The sequence below is a fragment of the Thalassophryne amazonica genome, chromosome 1, assembly GCF_902500255.1.
Source record: "Thalassophryne amazonica chromosome 1, fThaAma1.1, whole genome shotgun sequence".
In the NCBI taxonomy this organism is placed as follows: Eukaryota; Metazoa; Chordata; class Actinopteri; order Batrachoidiformes; family Batrachoididae; genus Thalassophryne; species Thalassophryne amazonica.
Window position 1 is genome coordinate 154,957,757 of NC_047103.1, and position 18,524 is coordinate 154,976,280.

The following is an 18,524-nucleotide window of genomic DNA, read 5'->3' on the forward strand; positions in this document are numbered from 1 at the left end:
CTGTAGGAGATTTGATTGATTCCTTTAGGGGAGGTCACTAAACATTTTACTTCACAGCGGGCCAGAAGATGTGATCAGCTGCAGAAAAACCTCTTAGGACCTGTTTGACATTTAGATGTTTTTGTTTTACCAGTCTGTTCCCTCTCATTCATCTGGATAAGCCAATAATTTCTTGTCATCAAAAATGACATTTAAGCTGAACCATTATGGCAAAACACAAGAACAATGTCTTGTTCAGAGGTAGAGCAGAAGCACAGAGAGAATACACAACCAAAGAAGAAGCCTCAGGGCAGCAAGACTGTTTCCTGGCATCTCCTCCACACTACTAAGCTTCAGTCACCATGGCTCCCTCTTGGTCTTGCGTTATTCTACTCAACCACCAAAGTATAGCAGGGAAGAGTGGACTGTTTGGTCACAGACGTCCTGTTCTTATCCCTGGCATCGACATGCCATGACTGGGCTGCTGCCCTCGTTTGGCCAGTTCACTCTCTCAAAAACTTCTTGAAGATTCTCCAGTACACTAATGTGAGCCAAGCCTGTTCCACACTGTGGGATCTTAATGTTGGTCAAAAACACATTTAAGACCTGTGTTCTGAAGAAACTATTCACATCCTGCCAATTTGATGAGTTCCTGGCTCTCAGCTGTCAGTCACCTGTGAGCAAGAACTGCTGGCTGCCAATTAGCTGCATTTCTTTCTAAATCATTAAACCGGGGCTTTGATGACTTCCGCTGGGACCATGAGAGCGTGTTTCCACAGGCAGTGATGCCACAGAGCAAACAGGCTGATATCCGTCATTAAATTATCCCACAAAGAGTCTTGAGTACAGGACAGGAAAGACTGGAAGACTCTACAGTGCACTGACTGACATGCTGTCATGTGTAAACTGAAATTTATGGTTATGGTTTTGGACCCAGCTGCAGAGCTAGGTGATCTTGGAAGAGAACTGGGCCACAGTGACACCTTAATTCAGCTCACACCCCTGACTAAGTTTGGTGCTATTTCACGCAACTCAGGGCATCTTGGCTGGCACACCTTGCCAGATTTGAAACTACATCCTCTCAAGCAGGCACACCGCTCGGCACAGCTTGTCATTATTCTTCGGAGCTCAGTGGAACCCTCAGCTATATTGGCACAACCTGCCCTCAACTTGCTACAGCCTGGGGTAAGCCTAGCATAACTCAGCCTAGGTTCAGGTGATGGGCAAAGTCATACTCAGATCAAGAGAGCCCAGGGTAACTCTTTCTATAGTCAACATGAAAACTGGACACCAAGCTATCCTGAGTCAAGCACAAGTCAAGCCAAGGCAACCAGGAGTCTGACTGAGGTCTCAAAAATTATGAGAATGTTAAAAATAGTAAGCTTTTAACCAACCTTTCATGTGTTGAGTCATGTCAAGCATACCCTCCAGACGCATGAGCCATGCCAAGTTGCCCATCCGGACAAATTGGTGCTAAACTCAGCCAAGTGTAAGAGCTGGCTTCCTTATGTACACAACATTTTAAAGTTAAAAGTGGCTCCATGCCTCAATGAGCAAAGTGTGAAGAAAATAATAATTTTCAATTCCATAATCTGTCAGGATCTGCTCTGGCCCAAGGTTCATGTCTGGGTTTTCCCCTTATTTGGTCTAGGCTTCCACTGAGGGTTTTACAGTTTTACTTTTCATATTATTATTATATGTTGTTAGGTAAATCGTGGTTTGGTTCTGTTCATTTCTGTACTTTGTGTAATGCTTCTGTTACCGGTTTTATTCTGTGTATCATTTATTTATGGTTTAGACATTCATTGCATTACCTAGTCCCTGGTTTTGATCTGTTCATCATTTATTTCCTATTCTGTCAATAGTTTGTTTTGTCATGTTTAGTGTATTCATTTTCCTGTGTCACGTCCTCTCTTTTTAGTTATTATCACTGGTTTTCCACTCCTCGACTCGCCACCTTAGTTTCAGTTTCGCCCCCTCTGTTTTGTTTGTGTTTATTATGGTTAGTCAAGCACGTCACATTTTGCACTGTTGGTTTTTCTGTCATTTAATTATCTTGCCTCAGTTCACTTTGCTTTTGCCTTACTGCACTCTCTTGCACTTACCTTTGTCTTCCCTGGTCACACCCCCTTCCAGCACTCTCTGCACACCTGTTCCTCATTTCACACTCTGATTCTTCCACTAGTATTTAAGCCCTCACAGTCTCACAGTCCCTCGCCAGATTGTTGCATTTCGCACTTTCCAGCCTCACGTCATTGTCCAGTTGTGCCTTGTTGTATTTCTGACCTTGCTAGTGTTACTGACCTCCGCCTCGTCTTATCCCTGAACTCTGCTTGTTTTTTGACTTTGCCTCTGCCTCAGCCCTGTGAACTCCTTGATGCCGTGTATTTGGAACTTTGCTTGTTTTTTGGACTCTGCCTCAGCTAGCTACCTGCCTGTACCTCCACCACGTTGATTGATTTCCTGTGTACCGAACCTGTTGCCTGCCTATCAGATAAAGCCATTTTTCTACACCTGTGTCTGTGAGTCTGCATATGCCTCCTACAACCTTCAGGGCCAAGCCACCACAAGCCATGACATAATCACATCATCCACAAAATCTGATCATCTGTGCACCTCTAGTGCCAAACCCTATGTTATGAGTTTTTTTAATCAATGTGGAAAGTATAGGAAGAACAAAGAGAAAATGAAATCAATCCCACTTACCCTCTACCCAAGGGGTTAGAGTTCAATCAAATGATTCAGTTATCTAAATGTCTTCCCAAGGTCTATGTAAATACAGTGTGTCAGCTATGAATACAACATTTAATCCAATTCAAAGATGTGTCCAAGAATCTGTCAAGTAAGTTCAAGTATGTGCAAACACTTTTAGCTCCTTTAACACAAAGGTCTCATACTTTCATGTGAGTGTGTATGTCTATGTGTGTGTGTGGTTGTACAGTATGCATTTACACACAACTTTCCAAGCCCACTGATGTAAAACACATAGATCAAGTGGGTCAGACCAAACCCACGTGCACATGCACATACAGAATAGAGGGCAGTTCTTAATGAGTGTGCACTGCAGAAGGCCTTGTAATGAAAGCCACTCATCTCCGAATTGTGAAATAGCCTGGAAACAGAGCCTATATTGTCGACTTCCCACCGCACTGCTACTGCCCTCATCATGATTCCAAACCTGTCTGTTCTACTCTTTTTACAGCCAACAGCACTGTGCTGAAGATGCATGTTCATGTTTTAATTACTTTAAACATTCATCTGGTCAGTCAGCCCAATTATTATTTCCGGCATGCTTTTATTTTGAAACCATTCTATCATCTCCTGTCTTATCAGCTGCTGTTGTTCAACCCCTTCTCATCAATATCACTTTATCACCACACCTTCCACTAATTAGTCCATCATCCCTCTTTGTATTCAGACAGCCAATAGTTCACCAATCTCTCACCACTGCTACATTTCCACCAATGGAACATGACCTACTTCCCAGATGTACATGCAAACATTTAAAGGAATGGCCCCATAATTGTCCTTCCCAGCCATTGCATCTCCATGGTGGAGGAGACCCACCGGATTCATGCCACTGTGTATATGTAGTCATTATTCTGCAACAGTTACTACAGGAACAAAGACTTTCTCATTTTACCTCAAGGACTTGAATCCTCGCTGGACTTCATCCATCAAGAGGACAGCACTTGTACCTCCTTGTCATCCCACCTGTCATCTCTGCTATCCACTCTTTTTCTCTTCTTCTGTATTGAGCCCCACTCAGTGGTTTTTCAGGGTCACTCAGAAGTGCCTACCTCAGAACAGGGAATGATCTTGCCCTTCAAAAAAAAGACCTAAAATGACTTTTCAATGGCGATTTATGAGGTGGTGAAACACTCAAAAGGTGTTGCACCCTTTAAAACCTCACAAGGTTCTTTCTTGTAAACTCGTGTCAGGGTATGTATCCTGCATAGCTTTCTTGTCCTCCCATTTCTTGTCTTGCTATTGGTAACATATCTCAGCTTTTTGTTTTTTTTTTTTCTTCATTGTTGAAACAAGTCAAAATGTATCACAACTGCTTTTAGATATCTCAAACTGTGAATCAATCACAGCTGAAATATACAGATGATACCAAGATGGTTGTTCATAAGACTATAGTGGATTTGAGACTTGGGTCATCTGCTGAGGCACCTTAACCCTCTGAGGTCCATGGATGCGCTGGAACGTCCGAGAAGACTTTTTGTCATGTTTCCATTAATAAATCAGTGACAAAATGTCACAGAAATGTCAATTTTCTTGTCTCAATACCTGCTTTAGATCATCTCTGAATCACAGCCAATCCTAGAGCTGAAGAAGATCACATGGTCAGCTTGCTTGCTGCCTGTGCTCTGAGGACACTGATAGTGGAGCAGATAACTGTAACAATTGTTCATTTCTGGAAAGAAGCACCAAAGTTGGCACAAATACTCCTTAGACATTACTCTTTTGAAAAAACTGAGTAGCCACTTGAATTTTCAGTAGGCGGCCAGGAAGGGGTCAATTGAAGAATTACACAGGGGTCAAAATTTAAAAATGCTCCAATCATATTGAAAGCTATACCACATTATTTGTCTGATCACAGTGATACCAAAAAGGTATCGTTTGGACTATCTATGACTGAATGTTATGGAGTTATGGGGTAAAAACCACAAGAATGGTGACAAAGGTCAATTTCAGTTTTGTACAGGGGTTAGAAGTTAAAGTTGCTCCAGTTTTGGTAAAAAGTGGTGCAAATTATTGGTTGAACTAATAGCATTAATAAATGAAATAGTTTTGACTGTGTTGAATGCTTGGTCTGCAAGGTAAAGGTAGAGCAATGTCGACGTCCATTGGATTCTATGACATGTGACATATGTTACCCTGTAACATGATAACTAAGCATGTCACATAGTGCAAACTATTCCTTTTTAAAACCCTATTAACTCAATCAATAATTTGCATCACATTTTACAATATTTAGAGCAACTTTAACATCTGACCCCTGTACAAACTAATGCTGACCTTTGTTACCATTCTTGTTGTTTTTACCCCATAACTCCATAACATTCAGTCATAGATAGTCCAAACTATACCTTTTTGGTATTGTTGTGATCAGACAAATAATGTGGTATAGCTTTCAATATGATTGAAACATTTTTAAATTTTGACCCCTGTGTAATTCTTCAATTGACCCCTACCTGGCCGCCTACTGAAAATTCAAGTGGCTACTCAGTTTTTTCAAAAGAGTAATGTCTAAGGAGTATTTGTGCCAACCTTGGTGCTTCTTTCCAGATTTGAAGGATTCCTCTGTAAATATTATCTGCTGCACTATGACAGCGCTGTGCGTGTGTGACACTTTGCTACAGCCAGATCCTTATTTTCACTGACTGAAAACAGGAATAAACCTTTATAAAATAAAAAAATAAAAGTGACTTTATTGTGTATTTAATGTCTTATTGTTTCAAAATGGTCATAAATCCCCTCCATTAGTTATTTCTGGTATAAAGTGAAGCTCAGTGATGGATAAGAATGGGTGTCATCTGAACATGGGTGGCTCTACTAACAGAACCGGGCCAACTTATTTGCACAGTTTAGAAATTCATGCTTTCAACATGCATATTTTGTTGTCTAGAACCAGTTATACCACAGCGTAACTACAACCCCAATTCCAATGAAGTTGGGACGTTGTGTAAAATGTAAATGAAAACAGAATACAATGATTTGCAAATCCTCTTCAACCTATATTCAGTTGAATACACCACAAAGACAAGATATTTAATGTTCAAACTGCCATCTGACTGAATGTGTCCAAGAAATTTGCTGCCTACAACAAGACATGCAAAAACAAAACAAAACAACAACAGAGCACAACAATAGTTTTGTTAACAAGTTTTATTTCTGTTCTAGACGAGCCACTTCTCAACTTTCAGGTATGCATGCAACATAAAAAATTTCTGTCTATTCCAGGGTGTTTGTTTGTGTGTGTGTGTGTGTGTGTTCACATCTGGCAAAAAAGGGGAAAACCCACCAGAATTACAGCCAAACAGAATAAACAATGCAGTTGTAAAAAGAACTGCTCCAGTCCAACATGAACAGTCTGAAAAGCTGAAGGATTTGGTCCTTTGGTAAACTGTATAGATGCATCTTGATCGATATGATGGAAACATACTCCCAATATAATACAACACACCACATACAGACTCTAAACCCAATGCAGATGAACACTTTTTTCAATCAGCCGATGAAGCTTAAAAATACAAAGCTCTTTTCTCTCTCTCTCTCTCTCTTTCGCTCTCCTGTGACATCATGTTTTTCCAGCATGCAACAAAAGGGGGCAGTTCCATTCAAGAAATAACATGCATCACCACGGGTCAATCATGCTTCCCAGCTTCATGTGCAGCAATGGATCATTTTTTGCCCTCAACACAGAGTCCACCAAATTAGATTTTCTGTGTACATCTTCTGAAAAATGTGGCATTAACCTTTAACTACAGCTTGTATTGAATAACAAACATCTGAGACTCCACTCGTTTGCCTTTCCTCACAATGAGGAGTGGACCATGCTGAAATCTATCCATGCACCAAGGAGACATCAGGATAACACAGACATTGGGCTCTCTTTGAACACCACCAGCAGATGGATGACGCACATAAATGTTTGAAAGAGAGTCAGACAGTTCAAACATATCTACTACATATGGTGGCTGATCGGGACAACATCACTTTAAGACTTACAGTAAGACCCTTCGGCTGCTCCCTTCTTTTCACTCAGGGTCGCCACAGCAGATCCAAGGTGGATCTGCATGATGAACTGGCACACGTTTTATGCCAGATGCCCTTCTTGATGCATCTCCACATTACATGGAGAAATGTGGTAGGGGGTTTGAACCAGGACCTTTCTGCACTAAAACCAACTACCACTTGGTCACCACTCCCACCAAAGACAATACAATTATGAAAAACACATGCATCAAAAAAATCATCTTGCAGTTTGAAAAGACATTTGCAAAGGCAGGGAATACAATATAGCGTATAGCACGTACAATAATTTAATTTGATAATGGCTCTGCTGCAAATTCAAACACAGAAACACTTTGCAAAGCTCCACAACACATCGGAAGTGCTAACAACACAAAGAGACATTCCTGCCCAGAGGACTTTAACTTTTATGCTGTTTTTTTTTTCTGCATCTGCTAGTGTTGTCTTAATTTGAAAGTTAAAATATAATGAATTGAATATCATATCTTTAAATACACCTTACACTGCAATGTGTATTCCGTTCAGAACTGAGTAGGCCATACTGTGCCTCCAAAAAGTATTCACAGCGCTTCACTTTTCATATTTTGTTATGTTACAACCTTTTTCCAAAATGGATGAAATTAATTTTTTCCTCAAAATTCTACACACAATACCCCATAATGACAATGGGAAAAAAGTGTTTTTTTAGGTTTATGCAAATGTATTAAAAATGAACTAAGAAATCACATGTTCATCAGCATTCGCAGCCTTTCCCATGAAGCTCAAAATTGAGCTCTGGTGCATCCTGTTTCCACTGATTAATTGGAGTCCACCTGGGGTAAATTCAGTTGATTGGACATGATTTGGAAAGACACACACCTGTCTACATATAAGGTCCCAGTTTGACAGTGCATGTCAGAGCACAAACCAAGCATGTCTTTTTCATGCTTGAACGTCTTTTTCATTCGATCTGGAAACACATCATTATTTTTCCACTTTAGCTCTGCGCTAATGCCATAAAAGCAAAGTACACTGAAGAACATTAACTGCAACAAGGTATGGTTTTTGTACTTAGTTGCAGTGGTGTCTGAAATGTTATTTCCAAATATCCTAAAACTACACAGTGCAGCTTCAGCTTCAAGAAAACAAAACAAAACAAAAAAACACAATCATCATTTCTCCTTGGTGCATTCCAAAGACATAGGATGCAGCGCTGCTCTCATATTATCTCCACATGCCTCGCCCACTTTGGCTTCAGACAGTGATTTTCAACATGTTCCTAAACCTGCAGAGGACAGGCGTGAACCTGTTGTTTTCAGCTGTTTTGGAGCACAATAACAGCTTTAGACAGCCATAAAAAAAGAGCAGATTCAAATGTTGCATTGACTCTTACCTCCTCAATGAGAGAGTTCTTTATGCATGCTCATGCAAAATATTACACTCAGAATGCATTTCCACGATTCAATTTTTCACAAAAAAAAAGCTCTTTCTTTGTCTCCATGGTAAAATGCATTCCTTTTTGACCACCAGAAATCGAGACAGTGATCAAGTTAAACTGACTGGACTGATGACCGGGTCATCCAGGCATTTTGTCCAAAAAACACCTTCTGATTTCATCCTGTAGTTTGAATACATATCGACATATTTGCTCTTGTCTGCCCTACAGTTGTGGAACTGGCTCATAATACTGGCTTGGAATACATAATATAAGACTACAGTATTATATTGCTAACAGTAGATCAAAGAAAGCTCAAAGTTACAAAGTTTATGTAATTGTTATTGTTCCCTAAAGGGGAGGTCTGGATGTGTATGATACTGAGTCCCTTTGGAGAATTCTTGGGTACCACTATAATGACTTGGTGTCGAACGGTTAGAAGAGTCTCCTATTAAAGGTGCTGAGTAAAAAATTTAATTACCTCAGAATCGCAGTTCTTATCCTTAACAATTGCAGTGGCTTGCAAAAGTATTCAGCCCCTTGGTATTTCACACATTTTAATTTGTTTATGGTGTTTCAAATACAAAAAGTAAACCAGGCTTCTCAATATCATTTTTTTTTAATTATCTTCCTTAAACTCAAACTGAAAGTAAATCTCTACAACCTGATATAAATTTATTAAAAATATAAAAGCCAAGATGATGGGTTGCATAAGTAATGGGCCCCTTTGGTATAATACCTGTAAATAATCAGTTTTATTGACAGTTTTCTTCAGACAAGTCAGTGGATGGATACATGAACATTTCCAAGTCACTGAATATGTCTTGGACTTTATTTACATCAGTTATAAAAAAAAAAAATACAAACAGTATGACACTATGGGAAATCTGTGTGAAGTAGACTGTTCTCAAAAACTGAGTGACTGTGCAAGAAGGAGAAGAGTGAGGAAAGCCACCAAGACACCCAGACAACAAAGAAGAAGTTACAGGCTTCTGTGGCTGTGATTGGAGAAATTGTGCATGGTGCAAGTTTTGGATTTTATATCTCCAGTTATACAGCTTCATGATGAAGTGGAGCAGAGGAGGATTTTCTTAAAAAGAATCATGAAGCTGTATAACTGGAGATACAAAACGCAGAATTTGCACTGTGCACAATTTCTCCAATCACAGCCACAGAAGCCTAAAACTTTTTCTGGGTTGTCTGGATGTCTTGGTGGCTTTCCTCACTGTTCTCCTTCTTGCACAGTCACTCAGTTTTTGAGAACTGTCTACTCCACACAGATTTACCATAGAGTGCCACATTGTTTGTATTTCTTCATAACTGATGTAAATAAAGTTCAAGACATATTCAGTGACTTGGAAATGTTTGTGTATCCATCCCCTGACTTGTCTGAAGAAAACTGGCAATTAAACTGATTATTTACAGGTATTATACCAAAGGGGCTGATTACTTATGCAACCCATCATCTTGGCTTTTACATTTTGAATTAATTTATATCAAGTTGTAGAGGTTTGTTTTTGGTTTGAGTCTAAGGAAGATAATTTTAGAATTTTTTTATATTGAGAAGCCTGATTTACTTTTTGTATTTGAAATGCCATAAACAAATTAAAATGTGTGAAATACCAAGGGGCTGAATACTTTTGCAAGCCACTGTAAAAATTGATTGAAAATGTTCAAAAATCAGTTTTTAAAATCATGTTGCCTCTGTTTTGTTTGTTTCTCCTCACTGCTCTAAACAGTCACCAACTTCTCAGCAAGTTGCTTCTGTTCCTGTTTCCTGCTTTCTGGAGTAGGCAGAGTCAGCCTGCTCTGTGTGTGTGTGTGAGGGGCACTTAGAGTGGTAAGTGGTAAATGGACTGTATTTATATTGTGCTTTTACATGTATATCAGAAGCTCAAAGCTCTTTACAATGATGCCTCGCATTCACCCAGCCATGCAAGGCGCTCACGACACATTGTGAGCAACTTGGGGATTAAGGACATTGCCCAAGGGCCCTTAGTGATTTTCCAGCCAGACGGGGGTTTGAACTGAGGATCCTCCCTGGACCATGACCTCCCCCGAGTGAACAGCATACAACAGAACAGAGAGCCAGCCTGCATCACTCCATCCACAAAGTTTTGAATATAAATGGAATTTGTTTACTTACTTTTTCATTCCAAACTAAGAACCTAAAAGCCAAAGAATCCCGACCCACATTTGTATTGAATCACTGTCCCAGTATGAGATCTGAGTTTAGGCAGACAACGTGACCAACTTATTCCACAGTTAACATTTGATATGAATCGGAGTGAGATTTCACAAAAGCGATGTTCACCATATATAGACACTGCCGACAAGCATTTTTATTCTGTACAGAGTGATGCTTTATGACGTGTCCTAATTTGCACAAAAATAAAAAAAAAACTTAAAGTTCCACCACCACAGGGCCCGTACTACTTATTTTTGACTGAATTTTACAAGGTTGGCAGGCTAACACATTTCTGCCTCTGCCTCCTTTGTAAACCACGGTGTGGGGGAAAAAAAAGCTAGCACTAACGTATCAAAACACACTGTTTATTTTGGCATTTAAGACAACACATTATGGTTATGTTTATCCCTGAGTTAGTCACTGTTTATTTTTGTGAGGCTTCCCTGTGCTGGTCACATGATGCGAAAATCAGCTAGACAAAGTTTCTGAATGACAGCAAAAGCTGAAGAACACACCACCACGCAGCTTTCGACTGGCTGGGAGGAAATAACCTCTCCACACAGCTTTTGATTGGGATTAAATAACCTCGTTGCGTAGCTGTTGATTGGCTGGGTGCCTCTGAGGTGGTCTTGTTTAGTTCAGAGCGCACGCCAGAGGCATCTGTGCACAAATTTGTGTCTGTATGTCAGAAATAAACAAGGTAATTTTGAGTGATTTTAAATTATAAATGAAGTTTAATTACTATATGATACTATTTATTGCAAGAAATTAATATCATTTATGTTTATTATTATTATTAGCATTATTATTATCATTAATTTTATTTTATTCTGCTCCACTTTACCAAATTTCCAGCCACTTCTGACCATGCAAAACTGGATCCAACGTCTGTTTCTTTTCAAAAGACCTGCGCCCCTACAGCATTATGGAAAATGAATACATTTATTCATAGATTTGCTTTTGTTTATGTTGTCTTTTTCAAATATAAACCTACATAATCTTAGACACTTTGCTTTCATGGCATAATTTGCCACACCACCTTTCTTAGCACACTACAGCACAATTAATTCGCTCCTGAAATTAGTAGCTCTATGTACTGAATAAATTTAGAATCAAAAATCAGCTTTTGAATCGAAAATCGATTTTGAATGGAATAGTGACCCCATGAATCAGAATCATGAGATACTGAAAGAGTCACACCCCAATCTCCAATAGCCAATTTCAGACACCTGATTTTGCAGGTTTTGGCTTAAAAATTTTTAATACTTAATCAGGAATTGAAAACAGGTTTAATCTGTTGTAAAAGTAGTGTTGTACAACACTGTCAGCTATCGGGAAAGTTTTAAACATGTTTAAAAATAATTTGTGACGTCAGGATAAATTGTGAGCCATTCAAAATGAATAACTGGATTTAGCTGATGCATATCGGTGGTACTCTTAGGCAAAATTCTGCAAAAATGGACAAGCGAGTGCAGTAAACGGGACGTACGTTCCAAGAGCAGAAGCTTTGTTCTAATTTCTGGTCCTCCGCAACATCAAACCCAGAGAAAGCATGTCGCACTCTTCAACAGAAGACAGTTTTTAGATGATTATAGAAGCATTTTAGCTTTTTGGAGAAGCATGTGAAAAATGTGTGTTTTATGCATGAGCAAAAAACAGCCATGTAATGGGAATCGTACATTCGGCAATATTCAGTTATACTGGTATGTAAGTGGATACATGGGGGGGGGGGGGGGGGGGGGGGGGGGGGATTTCAACATTGTCCAGGACATGAAATAAAAGCAGGCTCACCCAAAATCATTATTTTTGTTACTTTTGTTTCTATTAGTAACTCTAGTTGCGTATTTCATGTTAGTCTGAAGGGAAATCCTGCACCTGACTAACCCTGACTATTTTACCTCCGTTATTGCCAACATGAAGTGATGTTGGACTGTCACTTACAAATAGTTAGAGCACCTTTAACTCTTCTGAAGTACGATATTTCCAAGTGAAATAAGATTTCATGCTGAAATTTGCAGTTTGATCATTTGAAATTGGGCCAAATTTTAGTCGCTCTAGAAAAAACTGAAATTCGGAGCAGCATAGTGTCCAGTTCTACACTTAGATTACACAAATCACTAACAATTACATTTTGATGTCCGTGTACACCAGTTTTTGTTTTATTTCAGATCCAGTAGAAGCTGGTCTGTGAAAATTACAGCAAAGTTCACAATAGTATCTCTGCAGCTTACCTGAAAGTCATCAGATGGGAACTGCAGCATGTCTCGCAGAACATCACTGATGATGTAGGTCTTCCTCTGTGCAATGACATTCTCATAGTCCAGAGGCTCAATAATTTTTGGCTTTACCTGAGAAAGCAGAAGACAACAGTATAGATAAAGTGTGATTACTTTATTCTTTTTCAACACTTGTTATTATTCAGTGAATTTTCATCCAGGATGCAGCTATGCACACTTTTACAGCAATGTAACAGACTTGGGACCCGTATTAATGCTACATGTGCACTGGTTGTGTCTGCAGAGGCAAATGTTGGGTATTCACGCTGCCCAGACAAAAAGCTACTATTGTCCACTGAGTTCCTGGTTGACGGATACAGCAGCGGGTTTACTGGCACGGAGAGACATGAATGTGGGTTAAGAGACAAGTGATGGGGAGGATGTGTGTGTCATTGTACCACTCACTGGATCATGAGCTCACGTGCAAAACCTGCAGCACTGTAGAGAAGTAGTAACTGGCATCTGCATCTCTATAAATCTCTCTTCTGAGGTTTTTTTCAAGAACGAGTGCCAACTGTGTCGAGAGCAAAATCCAAACGGGATTCTCGCTGTCGTTGTAAATGCACTGGACTGCATTTATATAGCGCTTTTCCATCTATATCAGAAGCTCAAAGGGTGTGTAATGTCTCACACACACACACACACACACACACCAATGTCAGGGTGCTAGTGAAGGGTGCTAGTGATTTTCCGGCCAGACAGGGGTTTGAACTAAGCATCCTTTGGTCTCAAGCCCACTGCTTAACCACTAGACCATCAACTCCCCTCCCCTAAATCCAAATGATGCATCAGAGACAACTTTGCAAGTATTCAATCTTGACAGTTAAAATGTGTAAATTTGTTTGTGATATAGCAGAGATGGGAAACAAAAACTTCTGGTGCTGCATATGACCACCACCAGAAAAATAAAAGACCCAGGACGTTCCTCTGGCATGACCACCACCACCGGAAAAATAAAAGACCCAGGATGTTCCTCTGGCATGACCACCACCACCGGAAAAATAAAAGACCCAGGACGTTCCTCTGGCATGACCACCACCACCGGAAAAATAAACCACCCAGGATGTTCCTCTGGCATGACCGCCATGACAAAAAATCTGAGTGTTATTAAAGATAACTCTGCACATATGACATACATGTGTGGTTTTATCTGCAGAATCATAGTCAAATGATCTTTGATCTATTTAAAGCTGCACCAAAACAGATCATTGCAATTAAATATACTGTAAACTTGCCAGAGAATCACTTTTATCTTTCAGATTTGCTCTTTTTGCACAAATGGGAAATTTACTGCAGTTCTATTGCAGTTTTGGAACTGATGCAGATGCTCAAAATGCTTTACAGCGATGCCTCACATTCACCCTTTCACACACATTGATGTCATGGGAGGTGCTCCACTGCTCACCAAGAGCAATTTGGGGATTAAGGACATTGCCGAAGGGACAAGGGACCTTAGTGATTTACATGGAAATCAAAGTGAGTATTCTGTGGTCAAGTATTCTGTGTATATATATATATATATATATATATATATATATATATATATATATATATATATATATATATATATATAAAAGTCTCCTATGTTGTTTGTAAATAATAATAATAATAATAATGACTACTTATACAGGGTTTTCCCAGGAATCAAATAAAAATAAACTCCAATAATAAAATAATAAAAGTCAGTAATAAAATTACAATAGAACAATGCACAAAAATCCCAAATTAAAGAGCTGATAACACAGGAAAAAAGTGCTACTTGTTCTCCGGTGCAACTCATATGTGTTTTTTCCCCTTCAAGAGTCACTTTTTGACAGGTGAGACTTATCCTTCAGAAAGTACAGTGTTACAAAACTGAAAATCAATGACTTTTTAAAATGTATTTTTAATGACTTCTCATGGCCCACTATGGGGTCTCAGCCCACCTGCAGTACATTTGCTGCCTATCAAGGGGCTGCATCCCATACTTTGGGAATCACTGCTCTAGACCTCCTTAATACATTCATTTATGGATAAGGTGACCTGCATAACATCATGACACAAAACACAATGATGATTTGACTGGCAAGTGCAAAAAAAGTGAATATTTAATTTGAAATGTAGCAATAAACTCATGTACAAGTTTGGAATTTAATCTAAGAAATAAACATGCAAACAATAGCATCAGATGAGCCCAATCAATCACTGAATTATTATTATTTGTCTTTCAGTACAATTTTTCAGAGTCGGATTCAAATGTGGCTGCAAAGCTTGAATGTGATTTTTTCAATGAGCGTGTTGGTCGGCATCCAAAGAGCACACAGCATTTAAACGCACAGACTGACACTTTAATGTGTCCAGTCCTCCTGACAACGTCATGAAAATCCTCTCTGGGTGCAAAGATCAGCAGATAAGCAGAAAACTGTCGGTCTGATTTCAAATGGGAAAATCACCACGAAGATCAAAGATAACAAAAAGCAGCTGTGAGTTTGAAGTCATTCTCCAGAGTCATGTGACCATACAGGATGATTGACTTTAATGTAAAAACACTAAGGTGACAAAGTCCCGAGTCAAATATCACCACTTGGAAATAGTACTCTTACCAAGGTGTTACAGTTCTAATACTTGCAATATTGTGACAATCAAATACTAATCAAACACAGATGGATTGGTGGAAAAGAGAGCTGTAGAATTTTAAAAGGCACTTGAATTTAAGCAACAAAAATTTTTGATGAAAATATTGGCAAATCAGAGTAACTTTGGTCTAAGTATCCAGTACTTGCCATGTCTCATTAAGGAGTTACTATGTTCACAAGGAAATTTACTTAATCCTCATTGACATGCAAATATATGCACCAAACAACCTTAAAATCTAATCAAGTCATGTACTCCTCAAGGAGTACATATGGTTTAAGTTTAAAGTAACTGTTCTTTATTGTTAATGAGTTAATGTATTTACAACAAAAAATGCGTTAAGATGCAAATATAAGTACCAAATAACCTTAAAATCTATTCAGCTCATTGACTCATCAAGGAGTATCTATGATGTAAGTACCCACTACCTACCCCGTCTCATTAATGAGTTATGTTCACAAGGAAAATGTCCACCAAACATCCTTCAAATAAAATCAGCTTATCGAATCCCCATGGGGTACCTATTGTATAGGTATAAAGTGCCCACAATGTACTGTTTGTGAGTTATAATATTCACAAGGAAAATTACTTCATCCTCATTAATATGCAGATGTATGCTCCAAACAATCTTAATATGTAATCAGTACATGTATTGTCCATAGAGTACCTTTGGTAAAAGTATACAGTGTCTACACTGTATAGTTTGTGAGTTATAATATTCACAATGAAAATTACTTTACCCTCATTAATATGCAGATATATGCTCCAAATATGCTCCAAACAACCTTAAAATCTAATCACCACATTAACTGCCCATGGCGTACCTATGACATAAGTATAAAACTTCTGTCTTGTACTGTTAATGAGGTATCATGCACCCAAGAAAAATTACTTTAAGCTTATGAATACAGAAATATATGCACAAAATATATCCAGACAGCTCATGTATGCATTAAGGATTACCTATGGTGTAATCCACTGCCTACCTTGTCTCTTCAATACATTATTGAAAATGACTTCATCTTTCTTAATATCGTACAGCAGGTGGCTGAGCGTTTAAAGGGCTGCCCTGTCAATATTTGCCTGGGTTTTATCTCGTTCATGCAATCTGTCTGTGTCCTTGGACAAGACACTTAATTTACACTGTCTCAATACACCCAGCTGCAAACGGGTCCCGGTCACAGCTGAGGAAGTAACCTGCGTCGAACTGGCATCCCCTCCAGGGGGAGTCATAGACTCTCATCCTCTTGAAGCTGACTGAATCCGGAGACAAGCCCCGGCGCCAGCGGGGCCTCAGGGCCAATGTAGGACTTATTTCTTAGTAATATCAAATATACTGTATCTTCTCAAATATTTTAAATTCTAGTCAGCTCATCTAATGTCCAAGAAGTACCTATGGTGTAAGTATAAAGCGTCTACACTGTATTGTTAATGAGTTATTGTTTTCAAAAGCATTTGTTGACACACACACACACACCGATTGAAACATGATGATAAAATGTCCCACATAGTATAAACATACCACAGGACTAAAATACCGTAAACACATTTCACATCATTAATGTTGACGTCATGATTTAAAAAAACAAAAAAACAAATGGCAACTTTTCTAAACACACATAAACTAAACAAACTGGATAACATTTACACTGAACTCAGAACCTATTTAAATGCACCAGATTTGCAGGATGTTTGCCAGATTCGCTTAATCCCACACAAAGAGTTAATGAGCAAAGTGCTGCATTTCCTAAAAATCCCATTCAAACCCCCAGGGAGGTTCAGTCTGTTATCGGCCCGCTTCCACTTCCGTCCAGCCCCTTTTCAGAGACAAACAAAAAGTATCAAAGCTCCTCCTGAAAGGTCAAAGATATATACTAAAACAAAGCCCCTCCCATGTCAAAGGGGTTTGATGTTCAGTTTTGGAGAAAGTGACTAACTTTAATTGAACTAAAACAGATTCCAGACCTGCTGCTATTTATACTCACCGCTGTGACCTGTGACCCCGCCTCCACCTCAGGCTCCATCTCAGCCAGGCTCCTGTACTGCTGTGGAGATTCAATGACCATCTCCCGTTTGGGGGCTTTGCCCGCCCTGCCCTGCATAGTGTTCGATACCCAGTCCGGACTGTGCACAGCGGAACCAGAACCCTGCAGCAAAGTCAGCTGAGAGACTCACTGCATGGCACGAAGTGCAACTCTCTCACAGCTTTGCAGACATCTAGTGGGCCCGGCCCCTCTCTCTCTCTCTCTCTCTCTCTCTCTCTCTCTGTGTCTCTCTTTCTCACAGCTGGCTGTCAGTATGCATGGCATTATGGGAATATGAAGGAGAATAGCCCAGAGTCCTGCTCCACCTGCCTGCATATAGGGAGAATAAACGCAGCAGAAAAAGGATTTTTACAAAGAAAAAATAAATAAATAACTAACAAGTATTTACCTGTCGGCCCAAAAGTATTTGGACGACAACACCGGTTTTTGTCATTTTTGCACCTGTGCACCGCCACAGTGGATTTGAAATTAAACAATCAGGATGTGTTTGAGGCACAGATTTTCAGCTTTAATTCAAAGGGTTGAAACTAAAGAATGAAATTTAGGAGTTACAACCTTTTTAAAATATTAACCTTCCATTTTCAGACCCCATAAGAATTTGTTTAGTAACGTTTTCAGACCACGGACCACTTGACCCAATAATAATAAATAAATAAATAAACCTTGTGGACCACCTAAGTCCCAAGATATGCAATAAACAAAACAAAACAAAAAAAACATCCTTCTATCTATGACACTTTGGAGTCATTTTAAGAATCACATTTCTGTTAGAATATGATATTAAATTAAAATATATTTTAATATATATTTTACCAATATACTCACAGACCACTATTTGAGAAAGGCTGCTTTAGATAAGAAAATACAAAGACTATGGTACCGTGTAGTAAATCTGTCTGGAATAGACACCTCAAAAACAGAGTGACTGTGCAAGACAGACACTGGTGAGGGAAGCCACCAAGACACCCATGACAACTCTGAATGAGTTATAGGCTTCGTCTGTTGCATTAGCAGTCACAGCTTCACGATGATGGTGGTGGTGTGTATGTGTGTGTGTGTGGGGGGGGGGGGGGGGAATTCATTGTCATACAAGAAAATAAAACTCCAGATTTGGGTCACTCATGTACCTTGTGGCCAACTGTAGCAGGAATGTTCCAACACCAAAACAGAATAAGCTGGAACGATATGGAAGATGCAAAAAAAAAACAACCAAACAAACAAAAAACAAAACAAACAGTAATTCTTAC

General features: G+C 39.2%; 1 protein-coding gene across 11 annotated transcripts in view; it reads right to left on the reverse strand.

The window, feature by feature from the left end:
* The window catches only part of dock9b (dedicator of cytokinesis 9b), a 144,543-nt gene that overhangs the window by 96,868 nt on the left and 29,151 nt on the right, over nt 1-18,524 (reverse strand). For 8 of the 11 annotated variants that reach the window (XM_034176822.1, XM_034176790.1, XM_034176774.1 and 5 more), the window contains exon 2: nt 12,575-12,691. In XM_034176822.1, the coding sequence (XP_034032713.1) occupies nt 12,575-12,691 (117 nt within the window). Of the gene's footprint in view, nt 1-12,574; nt 12,692-17,217; nt 17,478-18,524 lie in introns of those variants that run through there. The other 3 variants (XM_034176831.1, XM_034176783.1, XM_034176765.1) reach the window with 1 other exon arrangement.